Raw genomic sequence first — 23,122 nt, 5'->3', positions numbered from 1 at the left:
TGTGCGCACCCAAACATGCTGGTGGTCTAGCGTAGCAGAGTATGTGAAATATGTGAGTAAAAAGAAGTTTTGTTTTTTTTAAATCCATGTAAAAAGTTGGGGGTGTGCAAATTACACGAGGGAAGCCAGTAATTGACCTCCACAAAAAACAACATGCGTTTTTGGAATCTGCACCAAAAATTGCGCAAGCATGCAAAGTTTTTATTAATTTCGGTTGGAAAACAAGGAAAATGGTTTTAAGACCAGCGCCCCCCTCGAAAACTAGAGTCGACTGCATCATGCTTGCCAGCTTTCTACTCAGTGGCCACTGAGGGCCAATATATAGCACTCGTGCACGGAATTCACCTTCTCCTGATCTTCACGAGTGCTGCCCATATGAATCCTTTTGTTCTTCAGATGGTGAGGAGTATCACGGCGATGCAGGCGGTTCTTCTGCTGTTCCGTTGGTTCCTCAGGCCCCTCATGCGTGAACGCCACATGCCGGTCACTTTCCTGGGCAAAGAAGAATAAAAAAACAAAATCATTTGCATCTTCACTCAAATGTGGCGATGCACAAGGTAGGCTACAGAAACCTAACACACAGTTCACCAGCAATGAAAAAACAGAGGACATTTTAGAAGTGTGTCACCAACAAATAACCAGCGACTTTGTCTTGCTGTGACATTTACTACAGATGAAGCAAAGGCAGTGTTTGATTGTACGAGAAGATAGAATTACAAAGGTAAACAGTCACTGAAATCAGGTGTGAATTTATGATTTCTATGTTGTAATCAGGCTGGAAGAAAGCAGAAGAGAAGACAGCATGCTACAGACCCAAATCTTATTTCCGCATTGAATTCGAGAAGCATGGCTTGTTGGGCAAGTAAGTTGGTGCATACAGTTAAACCTGGATACAATGAAGCTGAAAAAAAGTCTGGAACTTTTCGCTGCATCCAGGCGTTCATTACATGCAGTTTTTGCAAGAACACTCAAAAGGACAACTGCACTAGCATGGACGTGGCAGGGGCCTCGACCACCTCCGCCGCAGCTTGAGCAACGATGATGAGTGGGGTGGGGAGAGTAGGGGAGGTGGGGGCACTGTGGCCGAGCTAGAGGAAAGAGCACATGGTCACGCCACTGCCGGTAGACCAGCCGCTGAGGCACCTGTTTCTTCCCTCATGTTCCTTCTCTGTCCACCCGCCGCTGCTGCTCCATGCAACGGGCTCTTCGACTTGCGTCCCCGCTCCCAACATGCGAGAGCTATTGGCGCCAGTATCCTGCGAGCAACCCTGCTGCGGCAGTTGTCTTGCGTTGCTCATGCCATGTCTTTTTTGCTATGTCCTATTATTTTTCACTGCTTTTGAGCATGCACTGTTGTATTGTCATGTGGTATGACATTCCAAAAGCGAAGGCAGCGGAGATGCGCCGACAGTGATGGAGCATGCCACCTTCTGTCAACGGCAGTTGCTCCCTGCGACGTGGACTTTTCTCTAATGTCAGTTCCTGCTTCATCGTCGCCAAACTTTTCCACCAAATTTCATGACTCAGCAGAAGCCAACAGATAGTCGGCATAGTGAGTTCGTTATATCAATGTTAACCGCTGCAACACCTTTGCTACATGGAGGTCTCAAATACACGCGCTTCAAATGGAAGCGTTGGAGAACTCAGAAACCTCGCAGTATAGAGAAATTAGCTATATGGAGGTTCGCTACAGCTAGGTTTAACTGTAGTTCATAGGGTAAAAAAAAAAGCAAAAAGAATGCATGCACGACCCCCAGCATCATCCATGAATGAAATTCATTTCCATTCATCAATAAGCCTCTTATGTCCTATGTGTTTTGGAACTCTCGAGTAAGAATCCCACTTCCTAACAGTATTTTAGATCTGGTTCACCAGTTCTAATGGCTTTCCTGACAGCCCGAAAAGCCTGCCAATCTGTGTAAACTGGCAAGTTCATTGTTCTATCCCATACAACTCACTCGCTTGTCGTCCTCGTCACCCGAAGACTCTGGGCTGCCGCCCACCTGGGCCACCGTGGCTACTCCGTTCTGTGCAACCCTTGCAGCATGATGAGATTCCTCCTCGGCTACTGACACTGGCCGCCCATCGGGTTCCTGGTCGCTGCCACTGCCAGGTCGGCCACCTGGATCTCCATCTGCTCCCAGGGGTGACACACAGGGGTGCCAGCCAAGGTCACGGCCGTTAGGACACCATTAGATGCGGATCGGTTTCATCATGAATGGCTTGTCACACTCAAGAGACAGAATGAACATGCAGGACCCAAATATAAAGATGTGCTAGTCTACCATTTTACAAAAGAGAGAAAGTAAGCAAAGAATATTCCCAGTGGGTACAGAAGCACCACCAAGCGTTACACAAAAAGACTTGTCTGTGGCATATCTGGTGTCATTCCTACACTTCTGCTAGTGCACTATGCAGATACAATCTTCTGCTGCTCATTTATCTAGCTGAACAAGCTTCTACAATGCAGGCTACCAGGTGGGCATGAGGACTGTAAGTCTTTCTTTGAAGACCTTTCCAAGTTTTGCTGCGCAGTTTATATATATTTCATTAACCTTGGTTGCCAAAACCTGCTGAATGTTGCTTTTAAGCTTTAAATGCTAAAAAAAGAAAAGAGGAAAGAAAAGAAGCAAACAACAAGCAACAAAGCTGTCATTCAAGAATTTCATTCATGCAAGGAATGGATCCACTACCACTGCAAGAGCAAACAGACAGTAACGCACACACAGGAGAGAGACTGCTCAACAGCTGCTGCAAGCCACAATGGCCACAGTGGTGAAACTGCCAAAAACGAATTTTGTGACACTCAAGATCCTGTAACATGTGTAAATGGCCAAGTAGTAATTCACTTTCATTTTCTGCAGCACCAAAATGCAGCTGCTGCTCTACCACAGCCAGCGGTGCAAAAGCAAAGGTAGCCCACACTACAGCAAAAACATTCCAAACAACAAAGCACAGCACAGAAAAGCACATGGCAGGAGCAAGCAAATCACCTCGTGACTGGCAGGGCGCCGTCTCAACTGATGATGTGGACTGCATGGACCCAGTGCTGGCTCGATGTGGCCGGTACACACCCACCTCGCCATCCTGGGGACAAAGCAAAACAAGATGGGAGCTTAGCTCTAAGGTTGTGCGAATATTTGAACATTTCAAATAATGAAGTGAATGACGCAGTATTCAATTAAGGATTCGAAGTGGATAGCAATACATGGAAAACTCAAATATTTTAGAAGTATTTTGAAGTTTAAGAATGTGACAAAATATGCTGGTAATTAGGAAAAAAAAACTACCAGGAAATACAATTGGTTGCCGAATATTCGTATTCTATGAGTATAATCTCAGTAAATCGGCTTCAGCCAGAAAACATGTTTCGACTCCAAATTTCCAAGTTGCTGGAAGAAGCAGTCGATTTCCTGAGCTCTAACACCTCTTCACAATCACTGATGATGCAAGGTGGCAGCATCCAGAAACATCCTGCAACGTCTGCACTCCTTGACAAGTCACCGATGAGTGCACGTGATGCGGCAATGCCCAGATGCGAAAGCAAATGTGCCGCTGCATGAGCTGTGCTGCATTTCCAGTAAGGAAGGCCCAGAATGGAAGATGAAGACAAAGATAATTCAGAGCTACCAACATGCCCACGGCAAGAGCTGCATCAGCGTTGGCTTTGAACCCAATGATGCATCATTCTCTTCAATGAACCAAACTACATGAGAGGTGAAATGCCACTTATTAAAGACTCCACGATAAGAGTGTCAGAACTGCGAAGCGCTTTGCCACTACTTTCACTTTCAATGTTCACTTGCGCTCAAAGGCCATGGAAAAGATGGCATCTCCTAAAAGTTTGCGAGTCTGGTGACAAAGCTCGCTATAAGTAACTTCAGCGAGATCAAAAAAAATCTCCTGTTATATTCACACCTTGGTTCCGACTATAACACAAAATGCGGACTGAAACCAATGAACCGAGGAAAATACGATATTTTGACATATGCTACTGAACTTTATTGAATTTACTTTTTTTCTTTCAAATATTATAACAGCTGCAAACTGTTCGCTCCGCTTCGAAGTTATTCCAACAAAATAACTTTTCGCTTCGAGCTGGGAATTCGAAACACTAGCAATTTTGCACATTATATACAAAATGCACTTTGGCCAGGAAATTTTCTGAACTCGTATCATCGTGAAATTTGTATTTGTATCAGCCAGGTAGGTTCATGTAACAGAGATTCTACTGTATGATACTTTAGTGAGAGTAAGCTCCACACACATCTATAACATCAAATATGAAATGCCAGTTAGCAAGAATGCATAAATGGAGTCCCACTGAGGTCCACAAAAAATCCCCTGGAAGACAGTCAAGTGGTTATGGTTTATGGGGTTTAACGTCCTAAAGCGACTGAGGCTATGAGAGACGCCGTAGTGAAGGGCTCCGGAAATTTCGACCACCTGGGGTTCTTTAACGTGCACTGACATCGCACAGTACACGGGCCTCTAGAATTTCTCCTCCAAAGAAATTCCAGCCGCCGCGGCCGGGATCGAACCCGCGTCTTTCGGGTCAGCAGCCGAGCACCATAGCCACTGAGCCACCGAGGTGGCGGAAGACAGTCAAGTGTTCAGGAAAGTAAAAACAGCGCTAAATTCTACACAAAACACACAGAAAGATGGACAGGACGGGCGCTGTCCGTCTTTCTGTATGTTTTGTGTAGAATTTAGCGCTGTTTTTACTTTCCTGAACCCAATGTCGCACCAACTAGCCCAGCAAAAGGTACAGTCAAGCCATACTTCAACTTGATGCCACGACAGTCACACACTAACGTTCCACTTCCATTCCTTCACAAGTTCACAGCAAACACCACCGCTCCTCTAAAAAAAACAAATCACGGAAAAACAGTGCATTTAAAGAAAAAATGCACCAGCGCACGGAGCTTTCTATCTCCCCTGAAGTTGAACCTGATGACTGAAGGCTCCTCTCACCTCGTCTGAGTGTGACATCACATGACCGTCGATGTTTTTGGTCTTCTGCACAAACTTCTGGTGCCGCGCCTTCAGCTCCCTTGGGTGAGGAGTATCATGACGAACAAATTGAGTCTGAAAGAACAGAAGAAATATGAAGAGTGCATGGCATGGCACAGTTCAAAGGATACTGTAAAAACGACTATAAACGAACTTCAGTTTAGTCACGAGTTAGCAATGCAAGTCTAACGACCTTCATGGTTTCCCCTAGATTTCAGATAACGTTAACTGTTACAGCTGCATAGTCTTTTCGCAGATCAGCACTGCTGCAAGATGGGCAAACAGTTTTAACACACTGAATGTGTACAGTCGATCCTGGATATATAATGCACAAGAAGGAGGTTGAAAAATAGTTTGATATATCAATAACTCAATATATCAAACATGGCAAAAGATTAGCTTAGCTATAACCCAGAAGGATGAATATGGTGCACCCATGCCAGCAGTGTACTTCCTGCAGCAATGTGCAATAATTTGATATGTCCGGCTTTGACCATACTACGTTAGGAGAGATGACAGTGTGGGCACACAGGTTACTGCAGCAATGCCTCTGAGAGTGAGTGAAGAGGAGGAAAGAACGACAGCTAGTGAGCACTTGCCTCCAGGTCCCTGTCTGGCTTCTCCTCCACAGCTTCCTCAACGAACTTCACGGCCGACGACCGATTCTCGGCCTTTTGGTCCCAGCTGAGCCGGCTGTCCTGTTCTGTGCTGTCTCGGAGCAGGTTTTCTGCGGGAAGAAAAAAAGCCACACAGTCATGCCAGTGTTCCCACTTAAAAAAAAAAAAAATAATGGACGACACTTAAAGTACCCTCAGGAGCCCAATCGATAGCATCAGCAATCCCTCCTGCGCAGGTACTCCTCCTTCGTGCTGGTTATGCCTACATGCCCATATACTAGGTGTTTCAGGGAAGCCCGCCACTAATTTTTAAGAATAGGCATTTTCAGATACAGTAGAATCTCGATAAACGGAAATCGGTTAAACGGAACTACCGCTTAAACGGAACAAACGCCTCGCGATTGGTTGGTTTTGTATTAAGCCAATGTAAAAAAAATCTCGTTAATCGGAACTCAAATTTTGCGACCACCGCGTTAACGGAACCGAAAAACTCGAAACCGCAACTAGTTGGACAAGCGCAGTGCCATTGCGGTACGCATCAATGCTCCCCTCCTCCTCCTCCCCGCGTCACCTCTCCGGTTTCCGTCTCCGGCGGTTTCCGGTTTGCTCGTACACTGCCCTCCGCATCGCTCGCTCGCGTTCACGGCGATTGTGTTCAGTTAGGCCTAAGCCCTAGAGCTTTTGTTCGGTCCGATGGCAGCGCAAAAACGACCGCACAATGCACTTGCGTTGGAAAGGAAGATGGAGATCATCAACGACTCCGAGAGTGGTCACTTCACGAAAACGGCGCTAGCGACGAAGTACGCCGTCCCCAAAAGCAGCCTAACAAGAATTCTTCAGGACAAGGACAAGCTGCGGGAGGCGTTCGAGACGTCACGCTTTGGTCCTCAAAGAAAACGACTGCAAGCGGCTGACCACGAAGTCTTGGAGAAATGCCTGGTGCTTTGGCTGCGCAGAGCCCGCAGTGAAAACATCCCAATCAGCGGGCCACTAATTCGTGCAAAAGCGGAAGAATTTGTTCTTCACCTCGGCATCGAGGGTTTCTCGTGCAGCGAGGGGTGGCTGACCCGGTTTAAAGAGCGCAATGGACTGGTGTTTCGTGCTGTTTCAGGGGAAGCTGCCGCTGCTGACGCGACGGCATGCGGAGACTGGCGAGAAAGACGGCTGCCCGAGATTCTGGAGGAATACGATCCAGAGAACATCTACAATGTAGATGAGACTGCACTCTTTTACAAGTTGCTCCCCTCAAAATCGCTATCATTTAGAGGAGAGAAATGCACCGGAGGGAAACTGAGCAAGGACAGGCTGACCGTCCTTATCGGTGCCAACATGACGGGCAGCGATAAGTTGAAGCCGCTAGTGATCGGCAAATCGAAGCATCCTCGTTGCTTCAAAAACGTCGCAACCTTGCCCGTTTCATACCAGGCCAATGGCAAGGTGTGGATGACGCAAGCCATTTTTAGTGAGTGGATTTATCGCGAGGATGCGCGCTTCTCTCGCAACAAGCGGAAAGTTTTGTTCCTGGTGGATAACTGCCCTGGACACGGAACTGTGCCAGGTTTGAAGTCCATACAGCTGGAATTCCTGCCAGCGAACACCACAGCACTGCTGCAGCCTATGGATCAGGGTGTGATTCAAGCGCTCAAGTCGCGCTTCCGCAAAAATCTTCTTAGGAGGATGCTCTTATGCATGGACCAGGGGAAAGAGTACAAGGTAGATGTACTGCGTGCCGTTTACCTCCTGGATGATGCTTGGCGGCAGGTTAGTGCAACCACCATTGCCAGCTGCTTCAGGCATGCGGGGTTTGCCGCAACCACAGAAAAACCCAGCACACAGAGTGAGCCTGATGATGTTCACGACGCAGCCGAGGAAGATTTGCTACTAGAGAATTGTGCTGCGATGGGCATTCAACTTGATGAATATGTCCAGATCGACAGCGATGTGGCAACGTGCCCAGAATATACCGTGCACAGCATTATAGCTGATGTCTGCCCCCCTGATGAAAGTGAAGACGAGGAGGAAGAGCTTGAAAACGAGACCGCTGACTCTGATCCTGTGGTGACACCTGCGCAGGCGGAATCGGCAGTCCAAATGCTGAAGAGTTTCTTCCAACGAGAAGAAGGTTCGGAAGTGTTTCTGCACAGCCTGTCAAGTATGGGTGATGCCATTAACAAAAAACGGCTGCGAGAGCTCAAACAAGCAAATATAAAATCCTTTTTCACTAGCCAATAAGTGGTAATTCCCACTCTTTTGACATTTTTTTTTTTAAATTTCAGTACTAGTACTACTGGAAAAAAAATTCACTGCTTATTTTTCTCTAATAAAGTTTGTTCTCATAGTGTACCGTTCTCCTTATTACCTAGATTTCGCAAATTGAGATCCGCTGAGACTGCCAACGCGGCTGGCGCTGAGAGCGCCAGCCGCGTAGGGATCAAGCAGAAGCGGATTGCGCAATGCTGAACCTATTCTCTCTCTAAACGAAACTCCTGATAAACGGAACATATTTTCCCGGTCCCTTGAGGTTCCGTTTAACGAGAGTCCACTGTAAAGAGAAGTTTTTTGCAGCATAGCAATGCCAGTGTTGGCGGATGTCAGAAAACAGGAGAATCGTGTTAATTAGTAAAGGGAGTAACTAAATTCTAACAGTTAACTTTTCAACTACTGCCGATATGCACCTGATGGCAATTAGAGGTTTGTAGCCAGCCACCAGTAGTAGCCATATCAGTTTTTAGAATTTCAAAAACGTGAGTGCCCTTCCCGCTGTGGCTCAAGAAATGCGGACCATTTCTTGCATCATTCGAATACTGTGTGACCATGGGAAGCGTAAAGTATGTTGCATGTACCATGTATCATGCATGTACCATGCATGGTACATGCATGTCACATGGTTGCATGTCACATGGTTGCATGTCACATGGTTGCATGTACCATGTGACATGCTCTGCCTCATCTGCGCGACAGCAGCGAAGTGGCGAGGAGCCGGGAGCACCGCAGCGTGAGTGGGACAGGGAATGTCACATGGCAGATGCAACATGGAGTGGGGGTGGGGCAGATAGCATGGCCCGCCACAAGGCCACCGCCAACGGGCACGAGGTCGCAGCGGTGGCAGCGGCGGAAAGCGTCGTCGTGTTGGTGGTGTGCTTAGGGGCACTTACGAGAGGATGACGATGACAGCAAAAGCAAAACTCAAGAAAAGTGCGTCTCCCCGTCACCCATGAGGTGGTTAGCACAGCTCCCATGCTCCTGACATAAGCTAGACACATGCAACGCCGTTAACGCTGGTGAAGAAAAGGCTTTTCCCGTCAGTTATCCGAAGTGCATTTCTGGCGAATTCTTAGCACGCTAGGAGACAAATTTCGACATAGCGAAATCTTCGTATTACAAAACAAACTGCCGATTTTAATTACTTTTTTAAACCAAGGTTTAACTGTCCTAACGCATATCAAACCCTATTATGAGACATAATGCACTGTGTTGTGTCTCCCTGGTTTTTTCATAAAAGAGAGAAACAGACTGTTCAAAACGATGCTATTGTAGCTCTCCAAGAAGTACAAATTCAAGTTTTAGCTGATAAATCGGATGATTCAAACTCAAATACTTACATCTCATAGCTGAAAAAAAGTTCAACGAAAAGAAAGGAAGCAAATCTTAGCTCGCATTACTTCATATCAAACAAGCCGTGCGAGCATCTACCAAGCAACAATTTGCTCATGAAGCATGCGCTCAAACCTTGAGAAAGAAACCGTGAGTGCTTTATAATTGATTTTTGAATTATGCAATTTTTGTCTGGAAAAGATTTTCCACACCATTAAAGAAAAAAACATTCAGCGTGCATGTATTTCGGCATGCAGCAAGGGGAACTTGCTTACTGTATTTAAACGATTTTAAGTCAACCCATTTTTAAAATTTTGTAAATCGGAAGTGGGGGGTCGACTTACAATTGAAACCAAAGCATGACACCAACTTTTAACAAAGATGAGACACGAGATATCACGGACACTACGGCATAGTTGCAATTTTATGTTTGCTCCACGATTCTATCCAATAGTATGTGGCTATTCTGTGTGCTTGTTCAAAAGAACTTTCAATTCCTTTTTTTTTTGCTTTTAGGTGCTCATAGGAGTGCCGATAGTTGATGGAAGATCCGCTGTTCCAATCGCAGCAGCACTGCCACTTGGAACGGCAGTGCTTCTGGGGAGTGCTGGCAGCTGATGGAAGAGCTGACGCCACTCCCGCATAGTTTTTCACTGGCTCTGTTTGACATATCTGACTTCATGCCGGCCACGTTTTACCAGTTTTTACTGTATTGCTTAGTCAATTGTCATTAGTGCTCCGGATCCAGTAAGTGTTCGGAGCTCATTCATGGCTACATTCAAGAAGGCTGCCATTCTTTGCGGTGAAGAAATGAACTGCACGCTGGGTCGCAAGTTCGACGTTTCAGGATGGATGATGCAGGTAAGGCAGCTGACACGAGGCAAAATTTTTAGCGTTCCACGCACGCGCTGCTGTGAAGCAGTTGTTTGCGAAGTGCGGGATTTCGTGGGGCGATGACTTGCTGTGGTTGCTAACGAAGTGCTGCAGGACCACAGCGGCGATGATGATAGCAGCACTAGTGAGGACAATGGCGCAAGTGTGGACGACCAGACCAGTGACAAATACATTTTCCTTGTAGAATACGCCAACGAGAACGCCCCCCTTTTTTTTCTTGACATGCAATAGGGGGGTCAACTTACAATCGTGTAAATACCGTACGTCAGGTATATGCTACTGGGAAAAGTCCCAGTGCATCAACACTAATGCAGGCAGGGTGTAGGTATGCAGGTTGGGAGATGGGATGCACTTCAAAGCTACAACTGTTACTCGAATTACTGGGGTTATGCCATATCTGAAGACAGGCATTACAACCAGTTTGAGATGGAAGGCAGACAGGAAGAAGAGAGCCCACAAGCACGCAATGCTCACCCATGCTCTCTGTGTGGTCATCCTGCTGTGGCAATAGGAAGCATGTGAGCACCTTGTCCCCGGTTGCTTCATCCAAGTCTGTCTGGAACTTGAGCATGGGTTGGGACTGGTGAAGAAAATAAATAGCAAATTTCAGGGCCTTTACAAAAAACCAAAACATCCCCTCTCACCACTGAACAAAGAAGACACAAGAAGACAAACACTTTAAAAGAGGCAAGCTGGACCTTCAAGACTAGAAGTTAACTTAACCCTTTATAAGGCGCAACCTGTGCGTATGTCTCCGACATCGCAGGGCACATGGGCCTCCAGCATTTTGCCTCCATCGAAATGTGAAGGCTGAGGCCGGGATTGAATACGAGTCGTTCAGGTTAGAAGCCAAGCACCATAACCACTAAGCCACTGAGGTGGCTTTTTATTTAAGCAAAAAAAATTTGTGTCACTCCTACCTGGTTTTTGGCCAGCCATAATGCCTTCAGGTTCAAAGCAGTCACCGTCAAAGGCAGATTCTGAAGCCTAATGTAAAGAAAGAAAAGAAGGAGGGGATAATAAGTTCCGCACTTAAAAAAGTTAGCTTGCCACTACATTAAACGCAATAAAATAAAACCCAACATACGGTTTTAGCTCTTTTACATCACCGAAGAAAACTACAATGGTCCATCATATGCAGTCGAGTCCAGATATATCGAACTCGAATAGAATCGCGAAAGAGTTCAATATATAAAAACTGGCTATAGTTAAGCGTATCTGTAACCTAGAAGCAACAATACATTGCGTCCAAGCTAGTCACGTGCTTCTTGCAGCGCCATGCCACTAACTGGCATGCTGGTAGTGCACCGCTCGCAAGGTGCTGTGAGTTCTAACTTGCTTCATAGTGAAGCCACTGCATACAGTGCCTTGGAACCAGCCACTGCCTATCACGAGATGTCTAATCATTAGGGATGTGCGAATATTCGAAATTTTCGAATATAATTCGAATATTAAATTTTTGCTATTCGTATTCGATTCGAAATCTAAGTATTCGTGTTGTTTCGATTATTCGATCCCATGCGAATATTCGTACTTAGCCGAATATTTTATTGCGAGCACCGGCGTACATTTCGGTGGGCAAGTCCAATCGACATAGACATAACAACACGGCGACGTCCAGAGCCATGCGCTCCATGGCCATGCGTAATGTTGGGCCATGCCGTAGCTGACTGTGCTTGTGAGCTTCTTTGTGGCTGTACCTGCGAAGCTGGTATAGTCAAAGCTGTGCACGAAGTACCTCGCAATACCTGCCACTTAGTGCCAAGTTCGAGGGAATTACCTGTATCTGGAGAAGTCGTTTCAGCTAGAAGGGAATGCTCCTGCCTGACCATGTGGAGCAGGTGGTTTTCCTTCACAACAACCTTTAATGTTCATTCCAGCAACGCGCTTTTGCACTGATGGCATGCTAGATTCAATTAGTGCTGTGTGCTAGCCATTTTCTGTGAAAATTCCACTCTTCTAAGAATAATGTTCTGAACATCGATACTTTCTGTGCAGCCACACACACCTTTTGTGTTCATTTACTTATTGATAGTTGAGCTGTGATGTTCTTGGATGCTCAAATAAATGTTTTGCAGTGGTTAAATGCGTCTTTCCTTGATTATTCGATATTCGATTCGATATTCGGAACTAAGTATTCGTATTCGATTCGTATTTGAAAAATTTGATATTCGCACACCCCTACTAATCATGTTACCAGTACGCTCTAAACATTATTGTAGCTCATTAAAATTAAGGTAAAGTTGATTTCCTCAACACCTTTGGCAGCGAAGCCCACCAGGTGATGAAAGGGCAGCTGTGAGGCTTCAGTTAGACTGGCTTCACTGCATAGCAGCAATGTGAGGTGAAAAGCAAGTACAAGCAACCTCAAGCCAGCCCTATGTTCACCTCGTCATACGGTTTCACAGCACAAGAGCTGCCAGCAGGTGCCCAAGGCCGTGCAGCCGACCTGTCTACATGCGCGGAAAGTGAGCGCTGCTAGCAGGAGGGCGTCAGCATGCAGTTCGATGCATCGAACATCCAGCAAAATTGCAGTTCAATATACAGTGAGACTTTCCTATACTTTTGCCCAGGATTTTAAAGGGGATAATCTGTGTACTCAATATAGCCAATAATTTGAAATAGCCAGGTTCCATATATCTGGGCTTGACTATACAGTCATTAGATATGGTCAACCATAAAAAATTTTTCTTTAAATAACCAACACCTTCACCTGCAGACGGACTAAATAACTGTGACTGACTGTGGTCTTCCACAATTTTTTCTCTTGTACTGTGACAATGCCAACATTTCTTTTAATAAAAAAAAAGTACATCATACATTTTTCATTACCACGCTTGAATACCAGCCTTCACACGGGCATTTTGACTGGTGTCCACAGAAAAAAAAAAAGATACAGAAACACCAAGGCAAGTCTAATCAGACACTCCTCAGATGTCTCCACAGCTGTGTGCATGCCACCATACAGAGACTACCCCACCTGTTCCCAGACACGTCCAACACGTGCAGACGTCGCAGCGTGCCAGTCTCGGGGGGCAGCCGCTGAAGGCAGTTCTCCCGCAGGGAGAGCACTCCCAGCCGCACCAGCTGACCAATCTCAGCTGGAAGCTCCGACAACTGGTTACAATCGGCATTCAGGTTGTTCAGGTTAACCAGGCGCCCTATCGATGTGGGCAGCTCCGTCAGCAGGTTGTCGGTCAGGATCAGCTCTTGCAGGCTCACACAATCCCCAATGGACTCTGGCAGACTTCCCAGCCTGTTCTGGTCAACCTGGCAAAGGCCGCCGGCAGAAAGAAGGAAGAATTGTAGCATACATTTGGTGCACAGTGCACAGATACATGAGATTTAGGAAGACACCGAAGATGATAAGTTCAAGGCCTCGCATGTAGAAATTTGTATTCTCTGCACACCAACAAGTTGTAACATCATACACAGTTCTAACAAAAAACATTTATGGGTGGTATTCCTGGCATTTAGAATGGTATTCATGATAATAGAGCCGATGGACTTAGGTCAGCCTGAACACGGGGGCTTAGCTAAGAACAAATGCCACAGAATAAGCCAGCACATTCAAACAAACATGCCTGGAAATGGCATGAAAGATATGTATTAATAGAGTAGTCAATCTATACACTATTGCTGCTGCCAGAGGTTTTGATCTACCATAGAATTTCATGAAAGGAGCACAGGCACCCACGTTTTCTTCTTTCAAATGATGCATTAGATGTTTGTATACTTGTATCACCCCTGACAGTAACCTACAACCGCTAAACAATTTATAACTGAATTTCTTCTTGATGCTGCTTCGGTTTCGACAGAGTCCTTCAATGCTTTCTGATCATGAAACTTCTCTGTAATGCTATGGGGGAACTTCATATGCTTCTCACGGCTGCCACACAGAGGAGCCACCATCTGTAGAAGTGCATAGTCCGAGGAACTCAGCGCTTTAGCGACCAGGTTGTAATTACACTACAAGGCAGGTTGTAATGACGCTACAAGGTCACATGACCCAGATGGCCCACCTAGGTTGCTTCTCTGGAGATTTTTCATTCACAACGCTACTACTGACACCAGATTTTACGCAGAATGGGACCCTCGACGCTATCGCGCTAAAAACAAATATTTAACACAAGAAAAGCTCAGCTTGTGTTGCACGCACGCACAAACAACACAGCGTCACATTCCCCTTTTGCTGCACTACTCTAAAATGACGAATAGATAAGACAAAAATGGCTCTCCCATCAAGGTGTGTACCTTAAAGATGGTGAGTTTCCTTAGGCGGCCAATGTCCTCAGGCAGAGCTTCCAGGTAGTTCTGGGAGAGATGCAGGTCTGTCAGGGACTCCAGCTCACACAGCTCATCTGGCAGGTGGCTCAGCTTGTTCTCAGACACGTCCAGACACATGAGCCGCCTCAGCTGCCCGATTTCCTGCAGGAGACAAGTGCCGAGGCTATGAGTTCGACAGCAGCGCTCGACCTTACTGAAGATTAACAATGTGACACTCTGGAAAATGGTTGGCTGGGTTTATGGGGTGTAACGTCCCGAAGCGACTCAGGCTATGAGAGATGCCGCAGTGAAGGCCTCCGGAAATTTCGACCACCTGAGGCTCTTTAACGTCACTGACATCACACAATACACGAGCCTCTAAGGTTCCACCCCCATCGAAAGAGAATGGTAAATTCCGCATAAATAGGCATTAACCTTGGAAATTTTGAGTTTCATCTTTGATATGTTAACGAACAAATAATGACCAAGTTAAAATCACACAAAGCCTCGAATGCACCATTGTGCTGGGAATGACAAATTATACAGTCACTATGACCAGTTTCAGTTTTTATTGTGAAGAGCACCATAACTTGGGGATGTCACAAGGTGTCTGGGCAAACGTAGCCACCGACCACAGAGGTTCCCAAACCTCTGATGCTTGTCCTCCCCCTATGAACTAGCCTCGCAGACAAGACACCAGAACCAGACCAATATCTAAGATTACACTGCCTGCTATATCTCACCAGTCACAGATGTCAATCAATCACATTTTGTCATGCTAATGGCCATGCTGCCGGAGTGGAAAACTCTCAATATGGTCACCTACACAACCGTTTTAACTGAACAGAGTTGGGGACTATGTGTTAAGTAAACAGTAATGGGTACAAACAAGTAAAACCATAAAAGCTCAACCTCAAAGTGATGTTGGTCCTTTCACGGCACCGGAAAAGCCCAGTTAGTTTTCAGCCAATAGCCTTATTTTAAGTTTTGACAATCCTACCTTGTCAAAAATACTCCAGTGCTGTTTACAGGGCTTCTGATGAACCGAGAGCGTTGAAAAGATTTTGGCAAGTGCATATTCCTGTGCAACTAAGGAATATGGAGGAAGCAGTGGGAAGTGAGCTTTGAAATGGCAGGAAGACTGCTTCATCTCGAGACTGTGGGGACCTGCCCCGTGTTCCCCTGTGGTTGGCTTCCCTACGATGCACCCCCACAAGCTTAGTTAACTAACAAGGAAGGGCGCCTGCCCTCCTTGTTGGAGGAGCTCCACAGATGGCGAAATTGTTGAGCGCGCGCAGGGGAGACAGCCCTCTTGGCTCCTAAACTTGGACACGCGCTGACGTTTGGCGCGAGGATCCGCTCTTCGCCGGTGGGCGAAGTCTTGTGGGGAGGAACGTTCTCCCGCACCTCGCCCCATCCAGCCGCAGAGTACCCTTTCTCCTAGCGTGGGCGAACATTCACTCATAACCTTGCTGGTGAGTCGAAACTCCTTGATTCCTTCGCATATTTCGTGGCGAGCTGGCGTTATTGTTGTAGTAATAAATGCCCGTTTGTGTGAGCCAGAGTGTCGTTCCTTTGTTCCCTCAGAGTGAGGCCCGCCACGGTCGGCATGCGCTTGGTAGGATAGGTGATCACGTGGTGGGGTTCGGGCGGTTTTGAACTGTGTCAGCCACGCTTAACCGGGGAGAACGTATTTATCTCCCCTTATTAAAACCCCCCCTACGACTTAGTCCCAACTCTCTCAGGACGCTGCCGAAGACAGTTTTTAGTGATGTGGCGTTTCATTCTTAAAGCAATTATGACAGTGACTGTGCGGAATAAAGCAATTCTAATGACAACAACGATTTAGTACCACTGAACAAATGAACAATGAAGTAGAAGGCTTGAGTTCAATAAAGGTTGTTGGCATTGGAGACCGCATGTTTGGAGCTGTATGAGTGTGTCACCGCTGAAGCGTGAGACTATATTAGCCCATCAAGAATTTCTGCCATAGTTATCTGAATAACACACAAGTAGGGGTAAACGGAAGGCTGAAAAATCTTCTGATCAATCTCTTCTTAGACATGAAATAATTACACTATTTATTTTCGAGCGACGAACACTACAAATTTAAGAAGAAAAAAATTCCCCTATGTGTTCCTTGGTTTCGATAACTGTTGGCTTCCTTTAAGTGCATGTCATATTGATCCCCTCATTTGCCTATCTTTGTCTGCTCAATGGCCTCTTTGGAAATTTGTGCCTACATAGCATTTTAAGCACAATAAGGAGTCCAGTGGGGCTCACCTTAGGCAGAGTAGAAAGCTCATTAGAGTCAAGCCACAGCTCCTGGAGGCTGGATAGTTGTCCCACAACAACGGGCTGCAGGAGAACAGACACAAAGTGTTGCCTGAATGCTTTTCGAATGCTTCTTGAAAAACTTCCGCAACAGTTCACAATCACTAGTTTTTCAAGTAAGTTCAAGTAATAGAAGCATATCACTTTGGCAACAGAAACAAGGCAGCAACTTAAGCAATTATTCATTATGTATAAAAGTGCGACAACCGAAATTAAGCACTCATTAGGAGGTAGAGGCCTGCTGATACTGCAGTTTACAAAAGCCATTATTATTTCTGAACAAAACCATAAAATCAACACCACCACAGAAATTACCTGCACAAATTCAGTTACAGCACCACAAAGCCAACACTTTTCTTGCTTTGAGTTTATGATCGATTAGGCCTCACCCTGACATCTGTTAGTTGTCCTGGTTAGCTTAATTGGTAGAGTGACTGCCTCGTATAAGTTGTGGTCCTGGGTTCTATCACCAGACTGGGACAAGTTTTTCCTAACTAAGAAGTTTCTGTGACAGTTATACCAGGTGTTTCTGGAAAGACTAAGTAATTCTCAAATGGCTTTTTCAGCCTAGTATTACCAGTGTTGGTGGGATACACTTACGAGCCCTGGCAGCATGCTTTTCGAAAGCGCATGTATTGTAGCACGATGTAGCTAAATTTTGTCGAGCCACAACACCAAGGATAATAGTGTTTCCAAAATTCTAATAACAGATATGGCAATTACTAATGGCCGGCTACAAATCTTTAATTGCAACCAGTTTCCTATCTGTGCTAGTTAAAAAGGCAATTATCAGAAATTAGTTAACCAGCTTAATGATTAAGACAATTCACCTCAAGACACCATGACAAGCAATCACACCTAGGGATTTCAAGAATGCACTATTCATTATGAAACACTGCACACAACAAAACTACACACACATGGAAGCATAAAAGGTGCTACACACAATACACAAATGAGACTTCTGTACCCCTCAATGTAATGCAGTGTTCATTAAAGAGAAAAACATGCATGTCTGACACAGGGAGACAAGCGACACAGAGCTGACAACATGCAAATATGAGAGGCAGGAATGGAGCCTCACCAGCTCTTCGAAGTCATTGCTGCCGAGATCTAACCGCTCAAGTTTGACCAGGAATGCAAACGAGAGCGGCAACCCTTTCAAGTAGTTTTCTCGCAGTTCCAAAGACACAAGATTCGATAAACTGCAAAAAGCCAGTTGTAAGTTATTCAGCAACAAAAACAGAACTTTAAAAACACAAAGAAAGTAACTACAGATGCCACAATTCTGCAGATTGAAAATACTGTCGAAGCTAGCACTTTCCAATGGCTACCTTAGTCGGCATTCTATAATGCCTGCTAAGTATGTGTACAACCAGAAGTACACGAACACGCTTTTACTACCATATGTGAATATGTGACTTGTAAAAATAACAGCGGGTTACTGAAAAAATTTTGCAAAGCTTGCACTTTGACCTCATTCAAGATTAATTATAATGTTATTGCTAGCCCACTGTGCCCTAAACACAGACTAAAATACCTCAATTCCCACAGCACTTCCAGTGAATTCAAACCTTTTGCACCTTAGTCCACAGGAGTAGCAAAAAAATTGGGCCTCCAGGATAGCTCATTTAAACAGAGCCACTCACAGAATGCAAATTAATCAAGATATGGTCACATTTAATGTTCATGAATAAAGAAAATTTTAAAAATGCGAAACAGAAAGCAACTCAAACAATATGTTGAAGACGATCAAATTCTATTCGTGATTTTGCAAAACTACAAATCGCAGCCGTGTTACTAAATCCAATACGACAGTCAACATTTTTATGAAATCCAACTACGCCCCCCAGGAAAGGAGAATATGCTCTATAAAGCATAAACTGGCAGTCACACAAAGTCGAAAAACATAGCGCGAAACACAAGACACAGGTAAGGTGAAGACAGGACACGAGCGCTGTGTCTTGTGTTTCGCGCTACGTTTTTCGAAGATGCAATTGCTCCGACTAGCCCAGTTTAGCTTACTTGTACACAAAGTCGAATTACATGTGAAGAGGGGCACAGCAGTTATAAATATTATTTGCCAAACTAATATTATTAATAGCTCTGAGGGCTTGAAATTAATCTTTTAAGGGCTCAGTATGTTCTCTGTGACCTGTTTAAACGATGGCTCATAATGTTGTCCTGAACTGCAATACATTTACTTTTGGACAATCGGTACCTTGAAAAATTGAAAAAAAAAAAAAAAATGAAAAGCTGCTTGGATTTTGAACTAATGCACAAGAACTATACAAAAGACATAAAACAAGGCATATGCTGTCAAACACAAATGTAACAAAAACCAAAGCATAGGGCTTTGAATACGTTTGTCGGAAGCTACCGAGTTAACAGCGAGAAAATATGTACTCTAGACGATAAAATATGGAACCACTTAATTGTAAAAACGACAGCAAAAAAAAATATTACAAAAAAAATTCAATCTTACTGCGTTTTCCGCAGTTACTACCAGTCTGCAAGTTACCAATGAACTGAATCAACTCAGCCATTCTGCTAACATGTAGGTGAACACTTCAAAAAGCAGATGAAGATGAAATGTATAATATCCTTTGTGAACATAAGCACACTTCTTTTTACAAGTTTTGCATAAAGGGCAAGTTCTCATTTTAGTCCTTAATACAAAAAGCAACAATGCTAAAGAAAACTTAGGCACTTCCAATTTTTTCCTCCTGTTCAAGCACCCAGTCGCTTGTGCCAAAAATATGAACTGGTTTAATTTAAGTAAGGTATCTACATATAAAAGAGTGGGTTTAGACAGTTTGCTCACCTGCCAAAGTCATGGGGCAGCTGTGTTAACGACACATCATTAAGGCCCAATACTGTTAAGCTTCGAAGCTGTACAAAACCAGCAGGGAGTCTAAGGAAGCAAAACAGAATCAATCAGAAATCAACTACTTCATTATTAAATGCACACTTCCATGATAATATTTGAAAGTAACTTGCTTGGAGAGAGGATTACTGCTGAAATCTGCACTCTGGAGGGACTTGAGGTACTTTATGTTCTCCGGTATTTCTTGAATATCTGTAAAATAGGAGGAATGCTTGCAATTAACACTATGTAGCGTACGACAAACTGAACAAAAAGGTTGCAATTTCGCTCAGTGTCAAATTCAACATGCTAAGCACTTCGACGATACATTAAAGTCTCTCCAAACATCTAAAATTTCTATGGAGGCGAAATTCTAGAGGCCTGTGTACTGTGCGATGTCAGTGCGCATTAAAGAACCCCAGGTGGTCGAATTTCCGGAGCCCTTCACTACGGTGTCCCTCATAGCCCGAATCGCTTTGGGACGTTAAACCCCCATAAACCATAATTTCAAAGGCGTTATAAAGAAATAAGATAATCCACCATCCATGAACATGCTAGAAATTTTGCGGAAGCCAATATATGCACTAAGAATTTAGGTGATGCTTATTGAGTATACATCAAAGAATGTGCCTTTCTGTAAGCATCAAGAAAGCAAATCCGTCCTATTCCAGCCACAGTAAACACTCGTTCAGGCAATACAGAGGCATCAACACGACCACATCTATTCACTATCGTTTTTCCTAAACCACAAACTGGGACCAAAGAGTGGTCACCAAATGTTATCAGTAAGACAATCCAGGCAAGCATGGTAACAAAAACATTAGGTCACGATGCCAGCACAGTGATCATGTACTTTGGTGGTGAAGCGCTTAGGAACACAGAATAAACAAATTCAGGCAAATAAAAAGGTGCACACACTGCTCATCAGATCCATTAAGCATGGTGCTTATTGACATCAATTCGGCACAAAGATGAAAGTGAGCAAAGCCAAAACAGGCATGTTTGAATTCCTGCAAATCAAAAGCACACAGAAAGGGATGCCGAAGTAATCCTCAACACTCTATACTAGAAGATAGCCCATTAATAAGGAAGCATCCCACAAGCCGCCTATGTGGTCTAAAAAAAGCCCGAACAATGCAAGAAATCTCACAGCCAGAGACTTGTGGATTCTGGCCTTTCGAAAACACTTAAGGGCGTTGCCCACAAGCACATGACCACACCCTAGCTAACTATGCAAAAAGTAAGACATACACACCCGGTTCAACAGATCGGCGAGCAGTGCGCACCTCACAAGTGCAGCGTCTGCGTCTACAATGCTCGCAACGCATTTCTGCGAGTGCTAAACAATCGAAATGCTGCCGAGCATCGAAACATGTGACCGAATAGAGAGAGAGAGAGACAGCAGCGAGAGGATAAAGGGAATCGGGGAGTGAAACTGCGCGACAATGCCACAAGCTTGACGGGTGCCAAAGGCAATACCAAAGAAAGAAAAGAGACAAGAGTAGAGGAGGAGAGAGAGACAGATCACACGCAAAGGTGGGCATGTGTGCAGCTGTGGCTGCTGCTGCCACAGCGTGCCCTTATAAGCCGCCATTCTTTTCTTTCTGCTGCTAGTGTGGTCTGATTTCAGCCTGCCTAGACTAGAGCATGGGCTGCAGGACCTTGTCCTATTAAATAGGGTCTGCCAGAAGTGGCAGGTGTCACGGCGCTTTCATTGTGTACACTACGCTGGATGGTTCAATAAGGAAAGTCAGCCATGCGTGCGGCATCAGTGCCTGACATGCTGCCATTAAAACGAGGATCAGCCTTCTGCCTTTTATTTTTTGCGGTTTCAGCATAGCTACAAACCACACCTAAAAGAAAAGGGAAAGAAATATGCGCCAGATGTACTGGTGGCCAAAGTAGTGCGTTGCCAAAAAGAAAAAGTTCAAGCATACCTGTCAAATGCCTGTAACTTTCCCTAGTTAGACAACTATGTGCAAATTACCCAAAGACGAGAAATGAAATCAAATCCATCTTTCAACTCGCAGAACATAGACTTCTATTTTCTATTACTGATTCTAAGCAAAAAGGACAACTTTGCAAATTGTACAAAGGCATGCTTGTATAAATGCATGTATAAATTAAATGCACTGTGAAAGCAATGCTGACAGCTAAACTATTTACTCCAGATAGAAACCCTTAAACAGCTACCTACGTTACACAAATCAACAAATGCCTGCAAAAAATTCCCCACTGTCTGCATTACCTTCGGAAAGAACGAGCGTTACAAATACAACCAACACAGCAAATCTGACTAGCAGAAAAAATTGAAAGTGCTGGTTCTTATGCACCCTTGGGGTGCAACATAACAGCCTATGATCGACACACCAGGATGTCAACAGCTTCAACTCTTTTTCGACGAGACAAAGGCCCAATTTTACAATCCAAAAGCAGCCCTGAAGTCCACTTCGATGCAAAGCTTATTATTTCATCTTTACCAAGCAAAGCACTCACATTTTAGCAAGTCAGCATATTGTAGTCAGTGTCAGCACGCATAGCAAAATAATTACATTGTCAATACATGGTGGTACGTACTGACCACACAGTTTCAAGAAGCCATTACCAGAATACGTGAGCCTTTACGATACACTGGATCCTCTGGTATGCATTCTGTATGGTGCTGCACATCCTGTCCATGTTTCCACAATGAGCTAGTCTAAGTTAATAACTAGCAAATCTGCATGTAAAGCTGAGGCATTTTTGTTCACTTCCTACATTTCAAAGACAGACAGCATGTACCCCTTTATCTTGTGCGCTCAATGTCTGCACACCTTATGTTAGCTCATAATGAAACAGACCAAGTACTAGTAATTTTAATTATTAAAAACCACTAAACCTTCTCAGTCCCCTTGGCACACATGAGTGTCCAGCCTACAGGGTTCACAGACGAGCCGTGCAGTGAGACACCTACAGCGACCCTGAAGCTCCCAAGCTCTGCATGCTGAGAATCCGCAACAGGGAGTTCGCACTGCAGGCGGGGTGCCATAAGTACCCTGCTACATGGCTCACCAGCAGACCCCATGGTACGGACACCTTTGACAAAGTCTGTGCTTGCATTAGTGCATAAAACAGGAGGCACAGAATAAGCCCTAAGTTCAGGAGTCTGCCATTCATGCAACAGGGAGACAAAAGCACTTGTTCCTTCTTTTCTGCGATAACCCCAGAAGCGGTGCTCATGAACGTGCCACATACGAATGCTAAATGTAACTCATCAACAGGAAACGTAATGAGCCTTTGAGATCCTCATTCTGCTCCAATCCACAAGTGTGTCTTGTATGACAACTCTTATCTGCGAAAAAGTGCTGTCTTGTTGACAATGCTGATTAACTTAGTTGCCATAGTAAGGCACACGCTCAAAAACTGCTGCTAGTGTTAGCACAGGAGCAAATCTAAATGGTAAATTACTGGCCAGCAGCAAATGGTGAATCATGCACCCTTCTGAAACCTGTTTGCACCGGACTGCTCAGTAGAGCACCATCATCACCAATCATTCAGG

The 23,122-nt window shown here is 44.8% G+C and overlaps 1 protein-coding gene across 13 annotated transcripts in view; it reads right to left on the bottom strand.

The window, feature by feature from the left end:
- LOC149371883 (protein lap4-like) overlaps window positions 1-23,122 on the bottom strand; it is a 165,985-nt gene that overhangs the window by 81,212 nt on the left and 61,651 nt on the right. For 7 of the 13 annotated variants that reach the window (XM_089566192.1, XM_089566188.1, XM_089566200.1 and 4 more), the window contains exons 1-14: window positions 20,840-20,969; window positions 19,719-19,797; window positions 19,543-19,632; window positions 17,803-17,923; window positions 16,668-16,742; window positions 14,373-14,546; window positions 13,099-13,388; window positions 11,039-11,105; window positions 10,593-10,698; window positions 5,613-5,740; window positions 4,975-5,088; window positions 2,994-3,087; window positions 1,959-2,134; window positions 346-492 (exon numbers count right to left, since the gene is read on the bottom strand). In XM_089566192.1, the coding sequence (XP_089422318.1) occupies window positions 346-492; window positions 1,959-2,134; window positions 2,994-3,087; window positions 4,975-5,088; window positions 5,613-5,740; window positions 10,593-10,698; window positions 11,039-11,105; window positions 13,099-13,388; window positions 14,373-14,546; window positions 16,668-16,742; window positions 17,803-17,923; window positions 19,543-19,632; window positions 19,719-19,797; window positions 20,840-20,912 (1,734 nt within the window). In that variant the 5' untranslated portion in view covers window positions 20,913-20,969. Of the gene's footprint in view, window positions 1-345; window positions 493-1,958; window positions 2,135-2,993; window positions 3,088-4,974; window positions 5,089-5,612; window positions 5,741-10,592; window positions 10,699-11,038; window positions 11,106-13,098; window positions 13,389-14,372; window positions 14,547-16,667; window positions 16,743-17,802; window positions 17,924-19,542; window positions 19,633-19,718; window positions 19,798-20,839; window positions 20,970-23,122 lie in introns of those variants that run through there. The other 6 variants (XM_089566189.1, XM_089566191.1, XM_089566195.1 and 3 more) reach the window with 3 other exon arrangements.

Source organism: Amblyomma mixtum, chromosome 1 (assembly GCF_055824585.1).
Source record: "Amblyomma mixtum isolate Tamu chromosome 1, ASM5582458v1, whole genome shotgun sequence".
Taxonomy (NCBI): Eukaryota; Metazoa; Arthropoda; class Arachnida; order Ixodida; family Ixodidae; genus Amblyomma; species Amblyomma mixtum.
The sequence above is the reverse complement of the archived record's forward strand: the minus strand, read 5'-3'. Positions and strand labels throughout refer to the sequence as shown.